This window comes from Saccopteryx bilineata, chromosome 2 (genome assembly GCF_036850765.1).
Source record: "Saccopteryx bilineata isolate mSacBil1 chromosome 2, mSacBil1_pri_phased_curated, whole genome shotgun sequence".
Classification (NCBI taxonomy): domain Eukaryota; kingdom Metazoa; phylum Chordata; class Mammalia; order Chiroptera; family Emballonuridae; genus Saccopteryx; species Saccopteryx bilineata.
Window position 1 is genome coordinate 354,769,488 of NC_089491.1, and position 18,630 is coordinate 354,788,117.

The 18,630-nt window shown below is 44.3% G+C and overlaps 1 protein-coding gene across 1 annotated transcript; it reads right to left on the minus strand.

The window, feature by feature from the left end:
• Window positions 1-230: 230 nt before the first annotated feature.
• ZFP3 (ZFP3 zinc finger protein) lies at window positions 231-18,286 on the minus strand. The gene is made up of 2 exons (XM_066262846.1): window positions 18,164-18,286; window positions 231-6,907 (listed from the first exon to the last, which is right to left on the minus strand). The coding sequence occupies exon 2, from the start codon at window positions 6,897-6,899 to the stop codon at window positions 5,394-5,396; it is 1,506 nt and encodes a 501-aa protein (XP_066118943.1). The 5' UTR covers window positions 6,900-6,907; window positions 18,164-18,286; the 3' UTR covers window positions 231-5,393.
• Window positions 18,287-18,630: the final 344 nt, after the last annotated feature.

Genomic DNA, 18,630 nt, shown 5'->3' on the forward strand with positions numbered 1-18,630 from the left:
CCAGAACTTTGTAATTGGGCACAATTTGAGAATTGGGGAGTCTAAATAGAATTTTGAAGAGAGGTCATCATTTAAGCTGCCAACTAATTTGGTAATTGGGCTCTGCCTGTCTGTGAAATCTTACGCAATCCTTAAATATTTCTAGTGCTCTGAACTACTGGCATATTGTGTCGGAATTTTCATGAGTCATCAAATAAGAAAGCTACTGAAAGGGACAATGTAAGGCAAGAGGTTTTTTTTTAATTTATTGGGGTGACACTGGTTAACAAAATTATACAGGTTTCAGGTGCACAATTCTACAACACATTATCTGTACACTGTATAGTGTATTCACTGCCCAAAGGCAAGGAGAATTTCATTCTCATGCCTTTCTTCAGTGGGAGTAGCTTGTGAGATGCATGGAAGAAATCAGTAGTTCTCAACTGGGATGATTTTGCCTCCAGGGTACATTTGGCAATGTCCAGAGACATCTGGTTGTCACAACTGGAAAGAAAATATTGGCAACTAAAGACTGGGGAACATTGCTATTATCTTAAAATACAGAGTCATCTCCCACCCTAACAAAGAATTATCTGGCCCCAAGTAGCAGAAGTGCCATGCTCAAGAAACCCTGCCTGGGCCCTGGCCGGTTGGCTCAGTGGTAGAGTGTCGGCCCGGTATGTGGAAGTCCTGGGTTCAATTCCCAGCCAGGGCACACAGGAGAAGCGCCCATCTGCTTCTCCACCCCTCCCCCTCTCCTTCCTCTCTGTCTCTCTCTTCCCCTCCCACAGCCGAGGTTCCATTGGAGCAAAGTTGGCCCAGGCACTTTGGCCCAGGCACTGAGGATGGCTCCTTGGCCTCCACCTCAGGTGCTAGAATGGCTCTGGTTGCAACAGAGCATTGCCCCCTAGTGGGCATGCCGGGTGAATCCAAGTGAAATGCATGCAGGAGTCTGTCTCTGCCTCCCTGCTTCTCACTTCAGAAAAATACAAAAAAAAGAAACCCTGCCTGTGGATATTTAGAACAGCATTCACCTGGAGCCATGTAAATAAGCATTTCAGTGTGATGTGGGCAGTGGCCCCAGAGGAACCCAGAGCCTGAGAGAAAACTTTAATGTGATTAACATTTTTTTAATCTTATTTATTTTTAGAGAGAGAAGAGGGAGAGGTAGAGAAAGAGAAGGGGGGAGGAGCAGGAAGCATCAACTCCCATATGTGCCTTGACTAGGTAAGCCCAGGCTTTCAATCCAGCAACCTCAGCTTTCTAGGTCATCACTTTATCCACTGCACCACCACAGATCAGGTCTGATTAACTGTTTTAAGAGGCAATCTGGTCCTGGAGGACCCAGGTTCGAGACCCTGAGGTTGCCAGCTTGAGCGCAGGCTCATCTGGTTTGAGCAAAGTTCACCAGCTTGAACCCAAGGTCGCTGGTTCGAGCAAGGGGTTACTCAGTCTGCTGAAGCCTCACGGTCAAGGCACATGAGAAAGAAATCAATGAACAACTAAGGTGTCGCAACAAAAAACTAATGATTGATCCTTCTCATCTCTCTCCGTTCCTGTCTGTCTGTCCCTATCTACCCCTCTCTCTGTCTCTGTTAAAAAAAAAAAAAGAGGCAATCTGGTGTAGTAGAGGGAGCAGACATGGGTTTGAATCCCAGTATTGGCTTCAGGACTAGAGCAAATTATATAAGCCCTCTGATCTTTATTTTCCTTATTAATTAAATGGTGATAAAACAATCTACCTCATGGAGTAATTATGAGGTTTAATTGAGAAAAAGGAAATTTACTGTTGACACATAGAAGGGCATCTGGAGCTCTAACATTTTAAAGCCAGATGAAGGCCCTGGCTCAGTGGATAGAGCATCAGCTCAGAGTGCAGCCTCCCAGGTTTGATCCCTGGTCAGGGCACACATGAGAAGTGACCATGTACTTCTCTTCCTCTCCCTCTCCTCCTTCTCTCCCTCTTCCCCTCCCACAGCCAGTGGATCAGTTGGTTCAAGAATCAGCTTCAGGCACAGAGGATAGCTAGAGCATCAGCCCCAGACAGGGTTTGCCCGATGTGGATTCTGATTGGGGCGCATGCAGGAGTCTCTCCTCCTCTCATTTAAAAAACAAAAAACTGGACCATAAAAATGACCAGAATATCTCACATTAAGAAAAACTACACACATACACACAAAAAAAGTAACGCTTGTCTTGTTAGGAAAGATAAAAGATCTCCTCAAGCAGAGCAGGAAATCAAGAACAGAATGAATAGCTTATTCAAACCTGAGGCTAACAGAGCACAGCAGGTAAGGGTGAAACTTACAGGATAGGGACTGGTATACAAAATTATTAAGATTAATGAAACAATGTACTTTGGAATAAACATTAGAAAGGGATCAAATCAGTAACATTGTAAAGAAATACTTTCCTTATCCAAAGTTAGTATACTGGTAAAACTGTTCACAGAGGAGGATAAAAACATACAGGGATAGAGCTGCAAAAAGTGTGAGGGTATTTCTGGGTAGACAGGGCTTTGCGATTGTGAGACCTGGATTTTTAAATGGATGTAAAATTAAGGAAATTCAGGTTTTTCTCTCTTCAGAGAATGCCACTTGCACAGAATGATCACCAGTCAAAATTATGGTTAGGGTTTGACTCCCAAGTACATAGAGAGGGAGGCAAATGAGAGAAATCTTCCCGAGGTAACTGGGTGAGGTGGACAAGGGCGGAGAATGAGGTTACAGTATATGTGTACAGTACCTGTAACAAAGTAGAAATAATTTTGTTCACTAGAATTCCTCTTGTTGGAAGATTCTTCTTAAAAAAAATTCTTCTTGAAAAGTGAGACCTACCCTTTATAAAGATGCTTCGGTACAACACAAATTGATCACTAAACTGCCTTCTAATGTCTCAGATGAGTGTATTGTTAACTGAAGGACCTTTTCTTTTTCTGAGCAGTGGGTTTAAGATAATTGAAGGGGGACCAAGGGGGTGAAATAGGAATGTAAAGAGGCTCTGCATGGGGCATGGAGGCACAATTCAGGGTACTGAGGGTGAAAAGAAAAAGCTAATTGAGCTGGGGGCAGAGGGGCAGGGATTGGATAGCTGACAAGAAAAAAAGAACTGAGGTGACTGAATCCTGTGAGGAAAGACCGAGAAAAACCTACAGTGGCAGTCCAGCCAAGGGGCCTCTGAGAACTAAATGTCTAGTGAGATGTGAACCACTTCTTCACCTCTTCCACAACAGCATCATCAGGACAGTGTTACTCATGGGTGTGTTTGTGTAGGGGATTCTTTGGGGGAGCTTGAAGAGGCACTGGCATCTATATCAAGGGCTGGTAAGGGGTGAATGTAGAAATAAGTATGCAAACACAGAAGTCGGAAGTTAAAGAGACAGGTAACATCCAGATTTCATGTGAGAAAGATACGGTCTGGCTACAATTCAGTTTGAGCTTGAGATTTCACTGCACTTGTAATCATGCTACAGAAAGAGGTAAGTCAAAGAACTTCTGCTAAGAGTTTGACTGCTAAAGGCAAGAGTACCTGAAAGGATGTGGAAACTGTGTAATCAACTGTTTACTTGTGCAGCCCTTTTCTCAAGCCAAGGGTGTGAACCTGGAAGATCATATATTGGAAAAGAATAAACCCACTTGGTGGATTTTGGCTGTGGCCAGTTATTTTCCTAAGCACACAATATAAATCCATTATATTCAAATCCACATAGCAATTAAGAATATAAAATGTGCAAATGATTTCAAATAAGGCAGTGATGAATTCACCAGCCACAGCACAACACAGTGGTTAAGAGCACAGACCAGGGTTGCGGTTTTGGCTCTAACACTCAGCAGCTGTGTGATCATGGGTAAGTTACTTACCATCCCGCCTGCCCCTCCTCATCTTTTAAATTAGTGTAAGAGTACCCACATCATTGATGGCTGTGCAACTGTAAATCAAGTAAAAAGCATTCAACACTTAAAATTTGAATTTTATAGTATGTAAAGTGTACTCAAGCTGTTTTTAAAAAGGAGAGTACCTAGATCATAGAAGTGCTGTGAAAGTAAAAATGTAAACTGTCAGGCACTATGCCTGACACACAGTAAACACTCAATAAATACTAGTGATTAGTATTAATGTAATAAAGAGATTAAAGAATAGAACACTGAAGATAAGTCAAAAGTACTGTTGGGTTAGTTGAAACTTCAGAGATCATTTAGTTCAACTCCCCTTGCTTTACAGATGAGATAATTAGGGGCCAGCAGATGAAGTGCCTTGTTCAAGGTCTAGCTGTAAAACCAGACCCTAAGCCTGCTGGATCCCCATTAGTGCAATTCCCACTCCTACCCACTGCCCCGTAAACAAGGACAAGTGAAAAATTGAGCATGGGTTCCCTCAAAGAAAAAAACACATAGGAGGACACAGAAATCTCATGTAGAGATATTGAGGAAGAGAATTCCAAAGCCAAAGGCAAAGTAAAGAGAGGCCATCACATACTGGCCTATCAGTCCAGGGGGGTCCAGGTCATGAGTTAAGTGCTTTGGCATGTGACCCTGGTCACTCAGGTGAACCAGCTCATCACTGTGGCCAGGTGCCTGATATGGTGAAGCTGCAGTCCTCTCCGCTACTTCCTGACACAGGATCTGTCTGCAGCAACAGTAGCTGGGGCCAAAAGTGAATGCGGTCGAGTTCTTGGGCACTGTCAGTCTGAGTAGCCCAAAATGAAAAATAGCTGCTAAAGAGCTGCTTCGCCCATGCTGAGTAGTCTGTTTATCACCCCCTGGCCTTGCTCATCAGCCCCTCTAGATTCTAAAGTCCTTTATTTATGATCCTGTAAATTGGCTGTCAGTTTCCTCCATCATGGCACCCTCTTCTAGCAATAGATAGGAAATGACTCAAAGATTGCCACTTCATTAGTGCTGCCATCTTCTAAGGGAATGTAATAGCATATCTGAAAGATTCTGAAGCTAAGGAAAACCTACTATATTATTCCAGTGCTAAATGTTGGAGAAGAGAAAAAGATGTTTCTTCTAGGCTACAACTTCCCAACATTTCAGGGGATAGCAATCAATGAGTCAACTCTCATTCTTAGAAGGTGGTAGAATCACATTCCTCCATTTTTCCTGAAGAATAACAATTTAGGCTAAATGGCTGGCACATAGACCCCAAACAGTATGTGACCCACTAGGGGAGGAAGGAAGAAGGGAAGGAAAAAGGGACAGAGGAGAATTAAGACCTGAAACAGCTTTTATGATTTAACTCAGTACATTAAAACTTCTCAAAGAATAATTCATAAAAGTGCTTCATCCTATTTGAGCAACTGCTTAAATAAAAATCAGGACAGAGGTTCTGTCCATTCATTTGATCTGAGAACTTGGGGTGTAGATTATAAGTCTGACTTCAGCTCTTCCACAGAAAGTTTCCTATTTTGCAAATCATTCCATACAATGAACACTTTGATGTCGGAGGAGGTGAGAGCTCCGACTAAAGGTCTTCTGACACTCCTGACACTCGTAAGGCTTCTCTCCAGTGTGAATTCTCTGATGTATGATAAGTTGAGAATGCTGGCTGAATGTCTTCTCACACTCATTACATTCATAAGGTTTCTCTCCGATGTGAATTTTCTGGTGGAGAAGAAGCTCAGAGTTGTCCCAGAAGGTTCTTGCACATTCATTACATTGATGAGGTTTCTCTCCAGTATGAATTCTCTGGTGGACAATAAGATGAGAGGTCCGCCTAAAAGCCTTTCCACACTCAAAGCATTCATAGGGTTTCTCTCCAGTGTGAATTCTCTCATGTCTAAGAAGCTCTGAGTTCCCCCTAAAGGCCTTCCCACATTCCTTACATACATAGGGCTTCTCACCAGTATGAATTCTAATATGTCTAATGATCTCTGAGTTCTGGCCAAAAGTTTTTCCACATTCATTACATTCATATGGTTTGTCCCCTGTATGAATTCTTTGATGCCGGATAAGCTCAGAACTCTGACCAAAGCCTTTCCCACATTCATTACACAAATAGGGTTTTTCCCCTGTATGAATTTTCTGGTGTCTAATAAGGCCTGAGCTATGCTTGAAGGCTTTGCCACACTCGTTGCACTCATGATATCTTTCTTCAGTATGAATTCTCTGATGCTGAATAAGCTGTGAGCTAACCCTAAAGGTCTTCCCACATTCATTACATTCATATGGTTTCTCTCCAGTGTGGATTCTCTGATGTAGAATAAGAGCTGAATTCTGACTGAAGGCTTTACCACATTCTTCACATTTATAAGGTCTCTCCCCAGTATGAATTCTATGATGGTGGATAAGATGCGAACTCTGAATGAAGGCCTTTCCACATTCATTACAAGCGAAGGGTTTCTCTCCAGCATGAATTCTCAGGTGCCTGCGAAGGCTTGAGTTAGTTCCAAATGTTTTTCCACATTCTTTGCATTCAAAGGGTTTCTCTCCACTATGAACTCTCATATGCTGGATAAGGTGTGAATTCTGATTAAAGGCTTTCCCACATTCTTTACATGAATGAGGCTTTTCTCCCACAGCAGTTCTCTGTGTTCTGTTAGGTTCTAAATTCTCTATGAAGTTTTGGCCAGAATTGGCAAATGTTCTAACTGCCTCTGCTGTAATATCTCCCTGATGTGTAATCAGGTTTGGGCTCGGTGTACAGACTCTCTCACTCTCATTCTCTTGGTCTTTCTCACTGGAGGGTGATTTCTTAAAGATAATCAATCCTGATGCAAAGTTGCTCTCCTGAGGAGACATCTGCTCCATAATCTCTTCTGTAGACTCTTTTAAATACCCCTCCAAGTCTTCTTCACATGCTGCTTCAAACTTGTGACCCTTGTAAACTACCTTAGTAGGTTTCTCTAATATTGCCCCATGTGGCTCAGATTCTTCAGAAATCTCTTCCTTGGTAATTATCTCCTTGTTCTCAGTCCCCATCTGACAATCTGAAATGAGAGAGGGTAAGTATGTGAACTGGCTATATCATATCTAAATGAAGCTAATGCTAGAAGAGCATGCAGCTTTGGCATGGTTCTCACAGCACTCAAAACAGTCTTGGTGAAATTGTAGAATGCTGTTAAGAGAAGAAACAAACAGCAAATGCTGACTGAAAAGAGTGAGAGAAATTATCAGAAGAAGAGAGTTAAGGAGAAGAAATAGATGGTAAGGAAATGCTGAAAAAGTTCCATTAATAGTAACAGTTGAATTGGGGCAGAATTTAAGGTTTGGTAAGAAAACATTTAGGGAAAATGGTGGCCATATTAATACATGGTACCTGAAAAAAGTTGGGAGAAAGGGGAAAAAATAACTAATACAAACAACTTTTGGATTTATAGAAAAAGCATCCATAAAATAAGTAGCAAGAGGAACTCTCCTGAGCCCAGTCCGATGGTACTCACCAGCTCTGCAGAACAGGGGACTGTATGTGTACCCATTCAAAAGGTTTATATGACTTGGCTATGCTAACACAGAAGTAACACCCTTGGCTCCCTTATAGTTGGTTAAAGTAAGGTTCTAGCTTAATTTTCTCCAGATGGCTAGTAAATTGTAAAATAACTACTTTTCTTTTCCCTACTGATTTGAAATGCCATCTATATCATAGTCCAAAGGACCATATATATTTGGGCTCATTTCTGGGTCAATTTCCAACTCTATTCTGTAGACAGCCACTAAATCTGAATGTATCCAGCCTACGTGCAGCTGAGGGCAGAGGAAGGGCCCTGCTCGACCTTGAGTGACCTGGCAGGACAAGGTCACTGAAACCACTTGAAGGCTGTTCATGGTATTGACGTCAAAGCAGGGCCAGCGGTGACACGATAGAGTGACGGACTGGGATAACAAAGGACCCAGGGGCCCTGGCCGGTTGGCTCAGTGGTAGAGCGTCGGCCTAGCGTGCGGAGGACCCGGGTTCGATTTCCGGCCAGGGCACACAGGAGAAGCGCCCATTTGCTTCTCCACCCCTCCGCCGCGCTTTCCTCTCTGTCTCTCTCTTCCCCTCCCGCAGCCAAGGCTCCATTGGAGCAAAGATGGCCCGGGCGCTGGGGATGGCTCTGTGGCCTCTGCCTCAGGCGCTAGAGTGGCTCTGGTCGCAACATGGCGACTCCCAGGATGGGCAGAGCATCGCCCCCTGGTGGGCAGAGCATCGCCCCTGGTGGGCGTGCCAGGTGGATCCCAGTCGGGCGCATGCGGGAGTCTGTCTGACTGTCTCTCCCTGTTTCCAGCTTCAGAAAAATGAAAAAAAAAAAAAAAAAGACCCAGGTTCGAAGCCCCAAGAGATTGCCAGCCTGAAAACAGAGCTGGGGTCACTGTGTCTCTCTATCAGAGCACACTGTCCCACCTGGCCCAAACTTGATCTATGTCTCTGTGTTTTCCTTCATCCTCCATCGCCCCCACTCAGGTCTTCCCTTCCCTGCACTGGCCGCAGCACTATTCAGTTCTATTCATCTGTCTAATCCCTCTCTTAATACCAAACTGTTCAACCTATTATAGCTTTATTTTCAGTATGTTAATCCTAGCCAGACAACTTGGTTGGTTAGTGTCATCCCAAAGTGCGGAGGTTATCTGTTCAGTCCACAGTCAGAGTACACGTAGGAACAGATCAATGTTCCTGTCTCTCTCTCTCTGTCTCCCTTCCTCTCTCTAAAATCTATAAATAAAATTTTTTAACTTAATATGTTAGAGGAAGTTCTCTCTGTCTTCATTACATATTTCCTATTTTCATAATTTTCTAAATAAATGTTAGTACAATTTTGCAAAATTTCCTAACTTATCCTGATGTTCTGTATCCATCATGTCTCTATATAAATTTTCTTTTAGTACATTTTTTGTATATTTTTCTAACTGGTTATTATTTTTATGTATAGCAATGCTGTTGATTATTATATACATATTAATTTTGTAATTGGCCCCTTTATGAAATTTTCTTAGTATATTTATAGCTCTAAAGCCTATACTTTTTTAAAACTTCTAAAAGGCTGTAGCAAATGCTCTTAGTTGTCTATCCCAATATCCATTCTTCCCTACCTCATCAGCAACAGAATAATGATTTATTTAGTACAGCAATAAGCCTAGCTAAAGAAATAAATTCTTGGCCCTCTCTCTCTCCTCTCTTCTCCCCTGCCACCCCCAGAGCATGCCTGTTCAAATCTTATTTTCCAGTGTACTTCCCTAAGCTGCAAGGGCCCTTCTTTTGCCTCTGTAACTTGTTTACTTAGCCCATTTCTTATATGGCTGACTTTTACTACCTCTGTAACTTTCTAAATAAGCTTTCTCTTCTACTTAAAAGAAAAATATATATTCTCAGACATCTTTGCAACTAGGTATTGCCAGGAGACCAACTTCTGGCCAACAAAACAGTAAGAGGCAAATGAAAGGACACAGGACTTATGGGAAGTCTCCTTCATAATGAGGGGAAGCGCTTCTTCCCCCTCTTCTTCCATGTTGTGCCTACCAGCATGAGCTGGTAGTTAGAGTGCCATCTTGCATCATTGGCATACCCTATGACAGGACCAAAGCTGGAAGAAACCTGGGTCCCTGAAGATTCCATGGAGCTACCACAGCAGCCCTAGAATGCCTGCCTCTGGACTTCTTTCATTTAAGATAGAAATAAGCTCTTCCTTCCTTGAGCCTTATGGTTTATTTATGAAGACAAACCTATCCTAATTGGTACACTGGCCCCAGGAATTTAGCTGGGTCACCTACTTGAGCATGGGATCACTCACAGGACCCCATAGTCACTGGCTTGAGCCCAAAGGTCACTGGCTTGAAGCCCAAGGTCACTGGCTTGAGCCCAAGGTCACTGGCTTGAGCAAAGGGTCACTGGCTTCCCTGGTCAAGACACCTATGAGAAGCAATCAGTGAAAAACTAAAGTGCTACAACTACGAGTTTATGCTTCTTACCTCTCTCTCTTCCTGCCTGTATGTCTGTCTGCCTCTGCCTCCCGAACTCACTCACACACACACACACACACATACACACACACACACAAAATATATATATATATATAACTGTATATTGCCATGTATATATATGCCTAAAGTATTGAGAAGTCTACAGCTAAAGACCTAAGAGTACTCAGCATATATGTTATGAGAACTGTCAGATATACTAGAACAGAACCTAAAAGCCAAAGTTAACATTTAAAGGTACTCCAGTTCCCTTCCATCTTCTCCTCCAGAGCTACCTTTCTCCACCTGCTCTCCACCTCAGAAGGGTAACGTATATAGCACATAACAACAACAGGATCTTCAGCATCTAGTTGTGTTCCACCAATGGAAAGGCCCAGCAGGAGGCCGGAAGTAGGGAAGAGAGCAAGGTCAGGGTATTTATTCTCCTGGTTCCTATGAAATCACCATGGACTGATGGTGTGAAGGTCATTACTATTCTCAAGGAGTCTATCCTACTCAAATGTCTCAACTGGGTTCTCTAATCACTTTTCCTACCTCTTGTTTCTTATGACCTGGGGCTAGTGACCACTCCCTCCACAGTTGCCTCAACACCCTGCCCACATGTATATTATTTATAATTAACCTCTTTGCAAATAAACCCTCTCAAATTATCCATATTTGATTGAAATATCTGCCCCCTTTTAGATTTCTAATGATAAAGAGGTGGGTGAAGGAAGAGAAGTTTGCCATGAAGAGAAAAAATGGTTATAAGAACCAAAATACAGTATCACAGAAGTCATCAAGGCAGTGGCAGGGGGAATTAAAAAGTGTCACATGTAGTTGAAAGATCCAACATAATAAGAACTGGAAAATGTCTACTGGGACAATTAGGTAGTCACATCTACGGCCATACCACCCTGAACGTGCCCGATCTCGTCTGGTTAGTACTTGGATAGGATGTAGTCAGTCTGTAAAAACAGGTTCAGCAGAATAACAGAACAGAAGCCAGTGACAGGGAGCTTTTGAGTAAATTTGCTGCTTCTTTCAAAAAAATTGGATGAAAGGAGAGGACCAAGATGGGCAGTAGCATTAGAGCTCAAAGAAGAGTCAAATGAGGATTTTCTATGATGGAAAAGATTTGAACATGTTTATATTAGGAGTGATGGTGCCACTACTGAGACAGCAGTTAAGAGGAAAAAGATAAGATTACTGAAGAAATGAAGACCCTGAGAGGTAGAAGAGACTAGGGTCAAACGGTAAGGGAAAGGGAAAGTGGTGATTTGGGGGTGACCTCTGTACTGTCCTTTTTCTCTGCTCAACCTCCCAGTCATCCACAGGATGGAAGTCATTACCACCACCCTGCCCTGTGGCCTCCTTCCTCATTCATCAGTGCAGCCCTGGTAACATCCTCTGCAGCGTCCCACCTCCAACTCAAGTTCCTAATGGAATCCTGAAGTTGTGGAAGCTCTCTGTGCTACCCCTCAGAACGACCCAGAATCTTCTTCAACTTTTGCCGCCTTGGCACCTTCTCTCCCTTTCCCATGGAGTAAGGGCAAGCACCCAAAAGCTGGATTTCTCCTTTTTGTTGAAATTTTTTAAAATTATAGATAATATGTATCCATATAATTGTAAGGACCCATTGTAGAGAATTTAGCTATCTTCTTCATCCATGGTATCATCTGAGTTGGGAAATATTGTCTTAAATAAATTTCTCAAAAAAAAAATTCTAATACTTAGCCAAGAACAAGTTCCATAAGCTGGTATTTCAGTCCCTATCTACGTCCACCCCTCACCACCACCCCCGCCTTTCCTTTTCACCCTCATCTCTCCTAGCTCTTTTCCATCATCTAGCTCTTAACAAAGTCATCATTTATAGAACCTACATCTGGACTACACCATATGGAAGATCACTTGTCCACAGTAAAACAAGATAAAGATATGAAAGTTAGGTATGTACCTATTCCCAGCTTCATGATCTGGTTCAAAATTCAAATCCAGAAAATCTTCCCCAATGAAATCTGACCCCATCTGACCATTCTTTTGCTTTGCATTCTACCAGTAACACAATATTAATGTCATTTGTTAAATATGGCTTTAGAGGTACCTTCTCATATACAAAGCAAAGTCAGTCTCCGTTTGGATTACTTTCCCAGAGGCACAGCCACACATCAAACCTCATCCTCGTATGGAAACACTCCACTATTCATAGCCTAAATTTACATGTCCAAACATAATTTCCTGTACTTACATTTCTCATTTCTTCTTCCTTTTTTTTTTTTTTTTTGACAGAGACAGAGAGTCAGACAGAAGGACAGATAGGGACAGACAGACAGGAAGGGAGAGAGATGAGAAGCATCAATTCTTCGTTGCAGCATCTTAGTTGTTCGTTGATTGCTTGTTCATTGATTGCTTTCTCATATGTGCCTTGATGGGGGGGGGGGCTACAGCAGAGCAAGTGACCCCTTACTCAAGCCAGCGACGTTGGGTTCAAGCCAGCAACCGTGGGGTCATGTCTATGATCCCAAGCTCAAGCCAGCGACCCCACATTCAAGCCAGCAACCTCAGGTTTCAAACCTGGGTCTTTCACGTCCCAGTCCAATGCTCTATCCACTGCGTCACCGCCTGATCAGGCTCATTTCTTCACTTTTCTAAATTGCAATTAGCTATTTCTGAAGAGAGCTATTTCTTGGTCCTCAGTCTGGGGGATGACAAAGAGACCTCTAGTGGGTCTCCACAGTTTATATTAGGGTTGTCAACTCTGCAGACCTGGATTTTTTTTTCAATGAACCTTAGAGCAGGCTCAGAGAGTCTCATTCACAAAATACTGATGCATAAACCAGATACCCACCTATTAATTAACAATGAGAAATAACACTTTGAAAGGACCACATTGCCTAGATGAAAATCTACAATGGGAAGCCACATGGAAACTCTGAAAATTGTTTAGTAGGCTTGCAATCAGAACAAGATTTTTATTTATTTATTTGTTTTTGATGAATGATTCTTAACAAATGATTCTTGGCCTGAAACTAGGCTAGATACATAGGAATCAATTGGGAAATCTGTTAAAATACTCATTTCCCTCCTCAGAACACTCAGAATCAGAATCTCCAGGAGTGACCAAGGGATCTGTATTTTTTTTTTTTTGTATTTTTCTGAAGCTGGAAACGGGGAAGCAGTTAGACAGACTCCCGCATGCACCCGAACGGGATCCACCCGGCACGCCCACCAGGGGGCGATGCTCTGCCCATCTGGGGCGTCGCTCTGTTGCGACCAGAGCCACTCTAGCGCCTGAGGCAAAGGCCATAGAGCCATCCCCAGCGCCGGGGCCATCTTTGCTCCAGTGGAGCCTCAGCTGCGGGAGGGGAAGAGAGAGACAGAGAGGAAGGAGAGGGGGAGGGGTGGAGAAGCAGATGGGCACCTCTCCTGTGTGCCCTGGCCAGGAATCGAACCCGGGACTTCACACCAGGCTGACGCTCTACCACTGAGCCAACCGGCCAGGGCCGGGATCTGTATTTTTAACAAGTGCCCCAAGTGATTCTGTTGCCCCTCCAGGTTTGGAAACCACTGTGTTAGAGAGTCCTTTTTTTTTTTTTTAAGTGAGAGGAGGAGAAATAGAGAGACAGACTCCCACATGCACCCCATCTGGGATCCACCCAATGACCTCCGTCTGAGGCCTATGCTCTGCCCATCTGGAGCCCATGCTTGCAACCAAGCTATTTTTAGTGCCTGAGGTGGAGGCTCCATGGAGCCATTCTCAATCAATCAAGCTATGGCTGCAAGAAGGGAAGAGAGAGAGAGGAAGGGTGAGGGGAGAAGAAGCAAATGGTTGCTGGTTACTTCTCCTGTGCCCTGACTGGGAATTGAACCCAGGACTTCCACATGCTGGATCAATGCTCTACCACTGAGCCAACCAGCCAGAGCCATGTTAGATAGTCTTAATGACTGAAGTTATCCCAGTCTTAATCTGATGCAGACATCCTCATCCAAGGTCTGGCCTACCAAGTAGCTAAACACATGTGTAAAACTGCAGTATGATAGGTATACTGCCAGTTCTTGCTCTAATTTTTTCTTACCCTCCACCTTGACTGCCCCCTGCTTCTACCTTTCCTTAAACAGACAGGGAAGATAAAATAAATTTACTAGATTCCATTTTCTGAGTTAAAAATTACATTAAATCACTTTAGTTGTTCACTGCTTCTCATATGTGCTTTGATGGGGGGGGGTGCAACACAGTGCAAGTGGAGCCAGTGATGCCTTGCTCAAGTCAGCAACCTTTGGGCTCAAACCAGTGACTTTGGGATCATGGAGATGATCCCAAGCTCAAGCCAGCGACTTCAGGGTTTTGAACCTGGGACCTCAGCATCCCAGGTCGACATTCTATCTGCACTAGCAACAGTCAGGCTCTAGAAATCTCTTTTTTTTTTAAGTGAGAGGAGGGGAGATAGTGAGACAGACTCCCACATGTACCCCAACCAGGATACACCCAGCAACCCCGTCTATGGCTGATGCTTGCAACCAAGTTATTTTTAGCACCTGAGACCTACACTCAGAACAACCGAGCTATCCTCAGCCCCAGGGGCCAACGTTCAAACCAATCAAGCCACTGGCTGCGGGAGTGGAAGCAGGAGGGTGAGAGGGAACAGGAGCAAAGCAGATGGTTGCTTTTCTTGTCTGCCCTGAACAGGAATCAAACCCAGGACATCCATATGCCAGGCCAACACTCTATCCACTGAGCCTCCCACCAGGACCAACAATTTCTTATAATAGCAATATCACTTAATCCTTTAACTTACCAGCCAAAAATCATATTGTTATTAGCAGTAAAAAATAATAATAAAAATAAAATTTAATAATCTATTAGCCTACAGTCTGATTTGGTCTTTTTCAAATTTTGTTGAAAGCAAGATTGGTACTTAAATTACAAAAGGTCCAGGAATCATTTACTTCCTCAATAAACTCTCCCTCTCCCTTTGTGTAATACTACAGAAGTTTTTCTACCCCACAGTAATACACCATAGTAAAATTAGGAGGGCATGGGTGAGAAGTATGTCTTTCTTTTGTAGAGGAGGAAAAGAGAAAGCTATAGACCACAGGCCCAATCTCAAGTAGATTGGTGGTAAGCAAGGATAAATACGGAAGTCAAGGATCTAGAAAATGATTCCCATTCAACAATCCATGAGCCTATAGACTTACAGAAAGGGTTTGTGTACCCCCTCCATGTGTTTCAGTTCAAAGACTACTGCACAACAGCATTCTGGGCAGAGAATGGGATAAGGAAAGCCTCAGAGGCCCGGAAGTACAGGAGGAATAAAGGAACAGAAAACATTCTAACTTCAATGTAGTATGTGCAGAACTGGAGTCGATAAGAAGTGAGGAAGCAAGCACTGATATTTTTATGTGGAAAGTGATGATGAGCACTTACTATGCACTGCACTAAGCAACTTAGATAATAATAGCTTGTTAAACCCTCACAACCTCCTATGGGACAAGTATGCTGGACAGTATCAGTGTGAGAAGCCAATCAGCATGCTTTCCCGTCTTTCTCCAGCAACACTTTTGACAGCCCCAGAGCAGGCTGGGAATCTGAGTATATACGCTGTGGAAGAATGAGGGAGTGAGGGACTTGAGGATGTTAGCCAGGACACAGTTGAGATGACTGAGACAGGGAAGCAAATGACATGGGGGGAAGGAGGGAAGAGTATGATGCTAATAGAAGTAGGTTACAGAGAAGGTGAAGAATGTGGTGAGCACAAGGAACCCAGGGCAGGTATCCAGGAAACTGGCATGAGGTTTAATTTTGAAATGTTAAAATTTACAATACGGCCCTGGCCGGTTGGCTCAGCAGTAGAGCGTCGGCCTGGCGTGCGGGGGACCCGGGTTCGATTCCCGGCCAGGGCACACAGGAGAAGCGCCCATTTGCTTCTCCACCCCCCCCCTTCCTCTCTGTCTCTCTCTTCCCCTCCCGCAGCCAAGGCTCCATTGGAGCAAAGATGGCCCGGGCGCTGGGGATGGCTCCTTGGCCTCTGCCCCAGGCGCTAGAGTGGCTCTGGTCACAGCAGAGCGATGCCCCGAAGGGGCAGAGCATCGCCCCCTGGTGGGCGTGCCGGGTGGATCCCGGTTGGGCGCATGCAGGAGTCTGTCTGACTGTCTCTCCCCGTTTCCAGCTTCAGAAAAATACAAAAAAAAAAAAATTTACAATACACCGCCTGACCTGTGGTGGCGCAGTGGATAAAGCGTCGACCTGGAAATGCTGAGGTCGCTGGTTCGAAACCCTGGGCTTGCCTGGTCAAGGCACATATGGGAGTTAATGCTTTCAGCTCCTCCCCACCTTCTCTCTCTGTCTCTCTCTCCTCTCTCTCTCCCTCTCTGTCTCTCTCCCTTTCTCTCTCCTCTCTAAAATGAATTTAAAAAAAGAAAATAAAAAATTTATAATACACCAAAAATAATACCCTTTGCAACTACTCAAATTTATGACAAAAGAAATGAAACCTTTTGATGTCAACTTACATATATGTAAGGGGATGCAAAACTTTTCAAATTATTTTATGGGGTATTTGAGGAAAAAGTTTGCAGTGGCCTTGCTCTCAGATCTCCTGGAGTGAACCCCAACTGAGTTAACCCAGTCAAATTAATACCATCCCCCTTGCTAGTGACTGTTCAAAACAGCAGGGATTGGTTCAGAAATGGGCATATGCCTTCATCTGGCCCAGTAATATTCTCAGGAAGTTTGCTGGGACCTTCCGGGAATAGTTTCCTGTCATTCTGAAAGAAGTCACAGGAAGAGATTTCTATATATGGTGGCCTGGAACTGCTGCTGCCATTTCACTCCCAAGTTGTGGATGAAGGCCAGTAGGAGTAAAAAAACGGAGGGGAAATGGAGCCAGCGCTGAGGTATTAAGTCAGTCCTGAAATCACTTTACCTGTTGTCTTAAGTCTATGAGAGTTTATATATTGCGTTAAGCTAGCTCGATGCACAGCCTTACTTACTGATGAAAGCATTTTAACTGATAAAAATACTTTCCCTTATCTTCTGAAAGGCCAGATACTCAAGATTTAGTATAAGAATCACATCCTCCCCAAAGTCTCCACTAACACCTGCAGGAAGGTTTTCTTTTGGTCCTCCGAAGCAGCATTTTACTCAACTCTTTCTTTTGTATCCTAGTTATCATGTCGCTTCCTGTTCATTGCTTCCTTAGACCTACAGAATAAAAACTTAATATGGCTCATAATGCCCTCCTGGTCAGGCCTGTCTCCCTTTCCATCTCCTATTCCATGCTCTCCAATCACAGTTGAAAGCTGCAGTCATGCTCATGGTCCTGTAGTGCAAACACTTCCTATTCTTGAAAGCTTCTTGGCCTTTGCAGACAGGTTATTCCAGCTGCCTGCCCACCTTGTGCACTTAACATACACAGGACTCATGAGGCTCAAGCATAGACAGTCCCTCCTGTTTTTTTCCCTGCCCCTGCCCCTAAGGCTTCTTCATCTCATAGCAGTTACCTCGTTGTACTAGCAGTCTATTTTCATATTTGCTTTCTTCTTTATAACATGAGCAAGGATAATGTTCTATTCATCTTGGTATTCCCAGCGCCTAGCACATGTCAAACACCTGGCAAATATTTGTTAAATGAATCTGTAAACGTCTTATCTACATAAAGAATCTGTGATACCCTTGAGGACTAACTGGATATTTCATTCATTTTGTATCTAAAGAGCCTAGAACGATGTCTGAAACATAGCCCATAACAATAACTATTTGTAAAAATCAAGGTTCCTTTTCCCATTGGGATGATATTTAATTTAAAGCACAATTATCTTCCTTTCCGCTGTCCTCCCCCTGGTTCCCACAATCAAGAAGGCTTTATTATCAGCTGTCTCCTTACCAAAACTAACCCTCATGAGCCAATATCCTGTCTGCTGACACAAGACACACTATGACATGGGGGCCTTAGGTGTTTGACATTGCCCGGCCATTTCATCCCCGCAGTTTACTTGGGAATGGTATGTCAGAAAACCATAGCTCCCACTGGCTTCCAATTGGGGACCGAGGAAGAGAGTGCCCCTGCTTCTGTTGCCCCCGCGGCTAACAGGCACGGAACCACAAAGGGGATGGACCGTGGCAGAGTCCAGGCCCCACAACCTCTGCGTGCAGGTGGGAAATGGAGGCCCGGTCTGACCATAAAGTCCAAGGTCACTGAGCGAACCCGGATCAGGAACGGGCCTAAATGTTGGGTTTCTGCTCGGCTCGCGGGCCGGGAAGTCGGGAGCCTAGCGCACTCCTCCCGCCCGCCCGCAGGGGCAGAACAAGCTCTCACCGCAGGTAGCCTACGCTCGCTTCGCTCAGACTCCAGGGTCAGCTCCACCCGCTCGCACAGAACCCGCAGCTGTTGTCTTGGTTTCACTGGCGACGGGCATCGGCTACTTCCGGTACCCGAGCGACACTCCAGCCAATCAGAGAGCGCCGCACTCAGCTGGAGGAACAGGTGGTTCGCACGCTAACACCTCCTCGCGTTTCCCAGAGTTGCTTTATGGGGATTGGCGCTGTAACCAGAGCGCCATCTCCCCACTGCCTGCCAAAGCCGCTTCCTGCAGTGACCCTGTGAACCGGCGGATGCCCATTTCAGCCCCAGGAGCAATAACGAGCTGGGTCCTCCTGGTTTCCTAGAACGGCTCCAGGGATGCACTTCCGCCCTGTGACCGGCCGCTCTGCGCGCTAGTGTTGCTCCTCAAGCATTGACCTGGGCTTGAGAATTGAAGTCAGCTTCGCTTCCTCGCAGGGCGG